The 10,644-nt window shown below is 40.2% G+C and overlaps 1 protein-coding gene across 1 annotated transcript in view; it reads right to left on the bottom strand.

Moving 5' to 3' along the window:
• The window catches only part of cacna1g (calcium channel, voltage-dependent, T type, alpha 1G subunit), a 193,960-nt gene that overhangs the window by 17,054 nt on the left and 166,262 nt on the right, over window positions 1–10,644 (bottom strand). The window contains exons 28-29 of the mRNA XM_025057946.1: window positions 2,411–2,562; window positions 860–969 (exon numbers count right to left, since the gene is read on the bottom strand). Coding sequence (XP_024913714.1) covers window positions 860–969; window positions 2,411–2,562 — 262 coding nt within the window. The remainder of the gene's footprint in view (window positions 1–859; window positions 970–2,410; window positions 2,563–10,644) is intronic.

The raw sequence follows: 10,644 nt of genomic DNA, 5'->3' as shown, positions 1-10,644 counted from the left end.
GAAGCCAGAGATTTCAGAGCTATGGAATCATCTAAGGCAGCATTATTTTTTATGAGCGTTTAACAAGGCCGTTGTATTCATACAGGCCTCGGAGAACCAGGACCGTTCACTGGAACACCTTGGAAAATGTTTATCTGAGCTTTTCTGAAAACTGCCTCAGAGTTTCCACACTTCTCTGAGGTTGGACAGCGGTCCACAGACGACGACTTCCCTTTACATTTACACATGGGAATTTTAACATGGACAATCCAAATCAATCCATATCATTTCAAACTTTTGTGGCCCACATCTGATATCCATATCAGTGTAACCTAAACAGTATGGTGTGAGTCAAAGTTGTCTCAGTCACTGGACAGGCGTCGCCCATTTGATGGTAGAAGTGGGCCACAAAAGGTCTCCTGTTCAATTATGGACACAAGCAAAATTGAAATGTTGGTGACACAATAATTGGACCTAATCAATATTAGACCTACAAAATAGGCCAAAAGAAGTAGGAGTGTGATCGTCATTTGGTCATTACTGGTCATTACTGGTCATTACTGGTCATGGGATAAGTCAACAATGCTGGTGTCATCTACTAAAAGTGTAGGCTACACAGGGTTAACAATGGGTTAATATTTCTTTTAAAAATTGTTGTTTGGCTTTTAAATGGACACAAGACTGAACCCCCAGATGCTGTGGTCTTTATCAGAGAGACTGTGTGTCCTGTTATTTGCCACTTTATAACCCACAGAAAGCTGTGTGACCTAAATGACTGAAACCCTATTTGACGTTGTGGCATTTTCATATGTTATGGTAGACATTGAGAATCACTGATGACAGACGTGTATCATCCTACAGCACTGACAGAAGTACTGACCTGTCCTTGAAGAAGCGTCTCAGACCGAAGGCCACCAGCTTGAAGACTGTCTCCATGACGAAGATGAGGGTGAAAATGTAGTTACAGATCTTCAGAGCTTCGTCCAACTCCTGGAGAAAAAAAACTATTATTTTCATGTTTAAAGATGAACAAACTGCAAAAGAATCCATTTTAACGAGTCAGTAAAAGCAGCCATAAATATATTGTACATCTGCCAGAGTGCGCTGCAGCTTTTCATCATCAGAGTTTTATAAAAAAAAAATTAAATAGAGGAGCAGTGAAACCATTTCACATTTTTGAAGGAACTTGCATAAACAGTATAATTACGATAAACGACCGGGTATTGAGGATATTTTTACCACATAAATACACAAGTTTTCCTGCATTTACAATATTCCCATGAAGTCCACGTTGTAAACTTTGTGTTCTTCTGGAACAAGCCTTTCCATTAATAGCTGCCTCTCTTCGTCCTCCTCCTCCTCCTCCTCCATGAAAAGGCCATAAGAATCAAAATGTCCATTTTTGCCCGTGGGGGAATTCACGGTGTCTATCTTCATGGAAATACTGACCTTTAGCAGAGACAAGTAGGGAATTATGGGCCAGCAGGGATTTCTCTTTATCCTCACTGGTGGCAAACCAGAGGCTTGTAGCTCTTTCTTCATTTCATTATCTTAGACTTGATTCTACCAACGTCTTGTTTCTGTTCCATACAGACTCCATTGATATGAACTAAGAGCCTATGCATGTGTTTGAACTGATCTCACTGTGGCCCAACCAATTAGCCTGTATTCAGAAATGACTAAAATTCGTTATCCTTTTGTGTCTCCTTTGTGTCTGATGAATGGATGCTCGATATCTTACAGTTAAATCCAGTGCAGAACAGGTCTCTGGACAAATCAGTCTAATGAGAATGGAGTCTTCTTATTGGTTCTGTTCCACAACTATCCTTTCAGCATAAGAATATATTGAATCTAAGACAAAGATGGAGCGTCTTCACCTGTAAACATAGGCTTTCTCCCATTGACTGTACAGAGGAAGTGGACATGACCAGTCTAGATTGAACGAACCAGGGAGCAGTCAACGGTTCAGTAAGGGTTACGTGTCATGTGTTTGAAAAGAAAAGTTGATATCATAAATGTAATTGAGTGTTAGTGCAATCACTTATGATTCAGTTTGGAGGAAAACAAATGATAAAGCATGGTGGTAGACAGCCTATGAGAAAGACCAGGTTAGATGATAGGTGTGTCCCTGGGATACTAGCATTAGCACTATTATTATTTATCTTGTCTATAACTAAACCAACACATTTGATGATTTATTTTCCAAACAAAGTTGTTCAATTGATTATTCAAAAATACTCCCACTAAGTCCAAAACAAAAATCAGTTTCTGTGACAAACCTTTTAATTCAATTCAAAGGTTTTTCACTGACCCAAAGTTGTGTTATTCTGTCTGGAAGAACAGACCCAAATCTACCAAGACCTAATAAATAAATAAATAAATAATAATAATAAAATCCCTATCACAGCCTGTTGGCCCCCACCCTCCTGACCTTGGGCTGCTGGTAGTGCTCCATGGACATGGTGATGACGTTGAGCCCGATGACGATGGTGATGAACAGGTCCAGGTAGTGGCTGGTGCACATCTTGTGGATGAGCAGGCGAGTGGGGGAGTAATCTGAGTAGTAAGGCTTACTCTGAGCTTCTGTTGGAATTGGGGGTAGAGTGGTAGGGAAGGTCAGGGTACGGGGGAGAGGAGGAGAGAGGGGAGGGAGTGGACAAAGTGAGATAAGATGAAATAAACTTGGAGACCGTTGAAAAGAACTGCTGTGTTGACTGTGGTCCACCAGAACTGCTGTTAGGACAAGAAGTACTTAAAGATACTTTAAAACACAAAACTCAAGTTTTTTTTTGTTTTTTGTTTTTAGAAAATCAGAAGATGGAAACAAACAGAGAGAAAATCCATCCATGCTCTCCACTGGTCGACAGACATGATTAATTCATTCAAATCTATTCTACTCTGATCAACACTTTATTAAATGATTAGCGCTGCCATATTGTGATAGCAGCTAAACAGATGCTTCATAATGTTGGAGTTTTTCAACCAGGACTGGACCGGATTGTTCTCTCACTTTTGTCTCCAAGATCAGATTCACTTCCAACAGAATGACGGGGGCCACAAAGAATTTTTGTGAAAGCCTAAAGTTTTGTTCCACAGAATTCTGAGATTAAAGACAAATTGCTGACCTTAATGTCAGAAAATATAAAAATAAAAAAAATAAAAAACAGTCAGCGTTAGATTCCCTCATCAAATCCTAAATCCAATCACAAAAATCTGAAATACGATTTATCTTACAATTCATTTTCCCATAAAATTCTGGTGTTAAATCAAATCATTTGTAAAAGTCAAATTGTTGAACTTTTTAGGAAAACTCAGCTTGGCTTGAATCTCAAACCCATCAGACTAGAGTCAGAATTCTGAAAGTCAAGGTAAAACTTTTAAATTATTATTTCTGTCACATTTAGTTGAAATGAAATAGAATCAGGATTTCTAGAATAAATTCTAGATTTCAAAATTCTAACTAGTGACTTTGATATCAGAATGTGTAGGAAAAAAAATCAGTATTTGAGCTTTTGCAGCACACAAAAGCCCTCAAAATGTTTCCATGTGGCTCCCAACTTTTCCCACAGTACAATAACACTACAAAGAAATACTGTTTCCACGAACATCCATAACTTTGATTCCCACCTCCCTCCTCTGCAAAGAGAAGAAGGGATGGATGGGCAATGAACTTTAGGAGAGAGGAGGCCCCCTCCTCACCCATAACTCCATCAGTGTTGGTCACACGGGAGCAGAAGAAACGTTTCTTTGGGTATTTCAAGAACACCTGCTGGACCCAATTCATCCAGGCGTACTGGTTTGGCTGGACTGAGATCAGCTCAGTATGAAACTGAAAACATCTACATGTTTCTGGAATGTTGGTCTAGTCAAGTTATGTTTGAGTGACTTGAACAAAACCGTGACTTTATTGATAGACAGTTAGAGGGAAATTCTACAAAATAAAAATCTATTCATAGTATTTTTAAAAAATTGCCCAATCCAATTATGCAATGCTGCCTTCAACCTACAGGTAGACATTAAAGGTCAGTTCAATGCCACTGTCATGCGAGTGTCATTAAATTAATTATACTATAATGCTGTTCAGAGGCTGGCTGTCAAGGACTGATATGGACATTTGAAGGTAAATGAACCTGAATGCTGTTACTGCTGGACTCACTTCAGGACATTTCACCATGTGGCCTACTGAGAATGTCTCAGGTCAGTCTGGGAGCACGTCTGTGAATGTGTGCAGTTACAGGAACGTATAGTCCTTTGGGGATGTAACACTTTGGTAAGTTCACTGGGAGCTCCTATTCACCAGCTCCTCCATCATGTCTGGACGAACAAACCTTTATATTTACCCTGTTCTACTTCCTGTCTGCAGGTGCAGGTGGAGCTGAGGCAGACTGAACGCCAACAACAACACAACGGCTTTTCTTCTCCTGTGTTACAATTGCAGAACTTCTTACATTCTTGTTTAGAACCAAGTAATGTCAATGACATTTAAGAAGTGGCGTCTAAAATAAATAAATGACTATGGCTGTATACTGCCATGTCCAGCTGACAGAAACTGACAGCACAACATGTAACAATAATGAACGTCAATGATCTCACTTTTGTCTTTTTGTGATTCTTTAGTAATGAATTAAAATCACTGTACTGCACTAATGTTGTTGGGTTGTTTTTTTGTTTGTTTGTTTTTTAGAAAACACTGCCCTTTAAGTGAGACCAAAATGAAATATCACAGTGTTTTGACACTTAAGTCTAATGCTGCTGCTCCAGCTAAAGAAAAATGAACTAAAGGTTATAGAACTGTTGCTGTTTCTGCAGTCGGGTCTGGAGAAATGTAAAATAGGAAACAGAAACCTTTTTGGCTAAAGCTCAACCAATCTCCAGAGGAGCAGGGAGGTAATGAAGTGTCAAGAGAAAAGGTGAAAGTTTAGAGAGCTGCCTGCTCCAAATCCCACGGCAGCTCTTTAACTCCCACCGCTCAATTCCCTCTCCACCAGTGGAGCATTGACTCGGCTCCTGTTGGAGTCCTGCTGGAGATGGAGGAGATAAAATCCAAAGTATTTTCATTCCTGATCAGATAAATGAGGGAATTATTTGCTTCTTGCTCCCAGTTTCCCTCCCCCGTCCTCCTCTGATCTGGGAGCCTCCTCTCTCAGCTCTGACCTCACTTTTCAATGGGAATAAAGATGAGTGTGAAGCACATATTATAAACAGAGTCACCGTGTTCAGAACAGACCATTCAGACCATTGAACCTCAGGGGTGTCAGATCTCACTGTCCACTCAGCTGTGTCATGGAGCTCAGGTTTGGTGTCAGACACAAACAACATGAAACATATTTGTTACGACGTTACACCTGACAAATCGACACTTCTCTCATGTTTCCACCTAATACACAGTGTGATACAGAAGAATTCACAGTGAACCATTCTGGCATGACTCTATGTCAAATTCTGTCCTCCAGGAATTAGGGCTGACACAGTCAGATTGGTCTTACAATCTCCTGACATCTCCACAGCAGCAGGAAAAAAACCCCTGACAAACAGCCAAAAACCACAAATGCCACAAATAATGAGCCTACAGGGGTGGAAAGTGAAAAATGCTGTCAGACTGTATGATTTTGACCACTTTGTGTCTGACAGGAGTCTGGGAGGAAACAAAGATGCAGGTTTTTATCTGTGACCAAATGTCGTACATCATCAGTGTCTGCACCTTCTTCCAAAGGTATTTTTAAACTTTAACTTTCACTCTTTTTTTCTCTAAATCTTATGGGATTCGGACTAAGATCATTTATGGTACTGATCTCTGGTACTGATCACCAGTCCGTATTCGTCGACCCCTAAAGGCCAACTCTTGGTGCAAACTTAATTAAAATCCTTAAGTAAGAAATCGTAGTAGCATTGTCCAAATAAATTCAAATGTTTCTAGCATGAAACAGAAAGACTGGTCCTAAACAGGGACAGACATTCATCAGCTTTGGTTAATTACTGGCTAAGACCTAACCAACATATTTGGCATCCAGAAAAAGAACAGCAATGCTGGTCGAGGCTTGGTCAAGATGTTGAGCGTGGACAAAAGAGCTACAGTAGAGTACACCCAATCACAGTTCGATGTGTCCAGTCTGCTCCAGTAAAGCCTTGCTATGTGTTTTAATGGTCTTCTAACCTAGACTTAAGTGGGATGGTCAACATGATGTAGATATTTGTGCTCAAATAAAATCAGAAATATAAGAAAAATCAAAAATTGTTTGAAACTATTTGGCTCAGACTCTAAAGCTGAGCTGTAGCAGGACAGAACAGCACAGATCTAAAACCCCTGTTGAAAACTGGTCTGAGGTCTGACAAACATCATAAAGATGAAAAGAAAAACTGAAACAAAAGTCCTGGTCCAGAAGCAACCCCATGAGCTGCTGTCCACATTCTGCCCCAGCGTTCTGTGGGGAATGAGGATTCCAGCCCCGATGGTTGCCCTTGAACAAAAACAAAACAAAACAACAAAACACTACAATTTCCACAGTGGTCTTGGGTGGTAAATACAGACGGAGTTTGGATCCTCGGCTTGTTAGGACCAATGATTGGGAACACCACGGCCAGCACTATGGGTACTCTGTGACTGTGGAGGTTTGTTTGGTCTGTAGTATGACCTGTGGACAGCCGCTGGACAACAGTCCTTGATGTGGTGATGTCATGTGAAGGTGTAAGAACGGTTGCTATTCCAGTGAAATAAATAGGCCCCAACCATGACTATGAACACAGGATGGGACACTGCCCTGATGTTGATTCACTGAGGCCACGGCTGCTGGGTCTCCTTGGGTCAGGGAGACGTTGGAGACGTTGGTGGTGTTGTGGTGGACAGTGTCCACTCATATATGTGGGTGAAAATGATGGACGACTCACACACTTAAACCTGGGATAAAAGAACAGCTGAAAAAAAGGACAGAGGCAGTAAAAGCAGCAACAGCAGCTCCGGACTTCAAACTCTGGCTCGGGGGCCATTCATGTACCACTCTTTTTTTTAGCAATTTCTCTGCTAATTAGGACATGTTTTTTCTAGTGATTACTAACAGGCTATAAGCCAAGTGCTTGGCGTTGGTGTAAACTTTCTAAGAACTTGTGGTTAATTTTGTTAAGGCATCATCATTGATAGAGGAAATCAGTTAATTAAACACTAAATAAATGTGTGAAAGACTTGAATAACAACTAACAAGGGTTCGGCTGTTTGACTGCGGCTGCTTTTATGAACCTGTCCTTTGGGGTGAACCTTGAGACTCAGTGTCTGCCAGACAAATAAATGTCCACCTTTAGTTTCAAGGACTGGCCATGCAATGAGTTTTTTTTTTTTTTTTTTAGTATCCAGCAAACACAGAGTCTGAAGAACCAACAAAAACACAAACAATAACCAGTTCTAAAGAGTAAAATGAATCAAAGGAAGTATTACTGGAAATCCTGAATGCTCTGCTGCCTTGCTTAAATATCAAACAGAGAGTGATGGATGAACACCAGGATACAGGAGGAAACAAGGGGACAAAAGAGAGAAATCGATCAAAACTGGGAAAAACATCCACAAGCAGCAGAGCAGCGTGGAGTCCAGAATGTACAGTATACTTAAAAAAGAAAAAACATGACGTCATTCAAAATGACTGAGCATGATAACACACAAACACACAGCGCTGGTTTACACGGTAGACTGACACACCTCTTTCTGAGTCATACTTGAGCAGGATGGACCAATAGAAATGGGGGAACTGGATAATGGAAGCAGGTGATTGGATGATGTGAGTGGAAGAAACACTGATTATCGTGACGATGGGGTGCAGACCGATGGGAAGCTTGGCAGCAGCAGAGTGACACAGCGTTTTAAAGGCTTTTCCCACACTGATACAACCCTCAGTCAAACACACCTCACACACCAACAGGAAGACAAAGATGCATCCTAACATCCTGGCTGTCTGTCCTTGGTAACTCTGACTCCGGCTGTGACTTGGATTCATTCCAGTTTCATCCAATATTCCTCAATCTTCCGCTCTTATAACCCCCTCCACTTGACCTTTCTACTTGAAACTATTAATCACTGAGGGATAAAATTCTAATAAAGCTGCTGGATGAACAGACATGAGGACAAACTGACCTGAGGAGCTCAGTGGACGCTAAGGTAATAACTACAGTCTGCTGGTACATCGATGGACTAAAACTGGCCTAGAAATAAATCAAACTTAGTCAGTACCAAAGCTAGGACATAGTCTACTCCAGGGTCACCAACCTTTATGAAACTGAGAGCTACTTCAGGAGCACTTGGACGAAAAGAGAGATACTAGTTTGATACAGATTTCCCGAACAAAGTAATAATATTCAGTTCTGGGACATACAATAGTAGAGAGTCTTCTTACCACTGTCACGGCACCCAACTGAATATCATTGCAAGTGGAACTGATTCAAAAAGCACAGTAACAGTACCACCGCAGGAACCATAAGTAGTCCACTGGGGCTGCCAGCTGAGGGCACCACGTTGGTGACCCCTGGTCTAAGATGTTTCAGAAAAACAACCAACAGCTAAAAGGCATTGAAGAAACCAACTGAGAATTATCTGAGGAGGAAGCTCAAAGTAAACATAAGATAGAGACAGAGACAGACAACTAAAGTTAGTAATGACTGTCCTGAAATGTCTTAAACACCAACTAAAAATATAAAGAAGAATGTCCACAGAGTTGATCCACTGACACTGTATACTGTATGATTAGCCCAAGTGAAAGAAAAGTGGACTGGCGGGTTTATCAATAAACTGTTGATCTTGTTGGTTTGTGTAATAACTAGCAAATATAACATTTGGCCAGGTTTTATCTAAATATGCCAAGTATCTTTCTAGTCATTTTGCGGCTAAATTTGAGTTACTTTCACAAACATTTTATTCATTAAATGCCAAACGTCACCCAAACATTTTTCCATGATTTTTGGGTGAAAGGTCATTTAGATAATACACCTCTAAAATTCATCTCTGGACTCTTCAAGCGTTTATTTTCACTGAGAAACGTCTATCATTCTGATCTCCTGTTCTGACATGAGCGGACACGTACATCAGTCAAGTTTCCGACAGGTCACCGTTTCATATTATGGTTGTTGAGAGTGACTTTCCTTCCTCACCATTATTCATGGGCTATCAATCAAAGTGAGAATTGAGCGGCCGTTTGGCTCACGGTCTATAACACAGTCATCAATGTTACAACATCTCACTGTATGGAAATAAATGAGCTTTTCTATTAATTACATGACTTTGATTTTCCTTTCTCTGAAATACCAACAATCCATCAGCCTCTGCTGCCACCTATTCAGTAAATATCCTTCATCACTTATTCACATGCTGTAGATTTATGGCCAAACTAATAGACTCAATGTTTCCAGGAGGCAAATGAGCTTCATTAGTGAGTTAACGGCACACACTGACTTTAATACATCATGTGGTTGAGTTTAAACGCAAACACTACGACACATGACATTAGCAGGTGGTGGAAAATGGAGAGTTTAACAGCAGGACACCTTGACTTGTAATTTATTTTTTCAAGGGGAGCTGCCTTTGTTTATGGGAGAGTAATTTATTTACTGCATAACAAATGTCTCACTTAAATCGCTAATGTAATCAAACACAAGTGCGTGACATTGCTATGACTTGTAGAAGAAAATTTGAACTAGAAATGCTGTAGTTGGAAAGTAGGGGAAAAAACATGGTAAATCTAAAACTAAAATAAAATTTAAAAAAGTCAAAATAAATAAAAACATAATGTGATATGTAATATCAGACTAGATAAAAGTCAGAACTGTGAAAATACTGAATCTTAGTCATAAATATTTCACACCGTTACAAGATGTTATACAAATAAAGTTAAATTCAGAAAATAAATTTAACGTAAGCAACATTATCAAAAGTTTACCAAAACTCTATGAAAAGGAAGGCATGCCTTTACAAGGCAAGATCACTGAAAATGTTAAGCCAAAAAACTAAATAAAAGTCGCCCATCAAAAATCAAAACTCAAATAACCCAGTCATTAAACTTCACAAAGGGAGCTAATGGTTAGCCTAAACAAGAAACATAACAATTAAAAGCTAGCCAATGAATAAAAACTAACTGAACTGATGGGAGGTTGGTAAAATGACAGGTAAACAGTTGTCAAAACACACAGCTAAATGTTTTACCTTTTCTGTAGCAAACTAGGGTCCATGATCTCAAATAATACACCAGATTAACCACATCACCAACAGTCTAACAGAAGTCCCTGGACATCCCTGGATTCCTCAGCTCTATACTCCATGCCACCTGGAGCTGTGTGTTACACTGGTACAACACAGGGACAGGACCAAGAAGAAGGGTCAATGTATAACTGGTGTTAGATTAATATCCCACTGCCGACCCAAATACAGGTCCAGTAATAGTCTCTGTGTGGTTGGTGTTTGTCTCTGTGCAGCAGCAGACCACGAGACAAAGACAATCTTTTTGGGGAATTTGAGTGGGCTCTGCATTTTTTTTTTGGACACTTGTGCTGGGATTCAGGAGGATCATCCTGTTATTATGACTCAGTTGTTGACTGCTGACAACGCTGGTTAACACAAAGCTGGACAGGACACAATGTATGCTGTAAACCTGCAACAGGGTGGAGGATTTATGAATGTGAACCGTCAGCACAGTA

This window comes from Cynoglossus semilaevis, chromosome 8, assembly GCF_000523025.1.
Source record: "Cynoglossus semilaevis isolate Cse_v1.0 chromosome 8, Cse_v1.0, whole genome shotgun sequence".
NCBI lineage: Eukaryota > Metazoa > Chordata > Actinopteri > Pleuronectiformes > Cynoglossidae > Cynoglossus > Cynoglossus semilaevis.
Note: the sequence above shows the minus strand (reverse complement) of the source record. Positions and strands in the feature narration are given on the sequence as shown.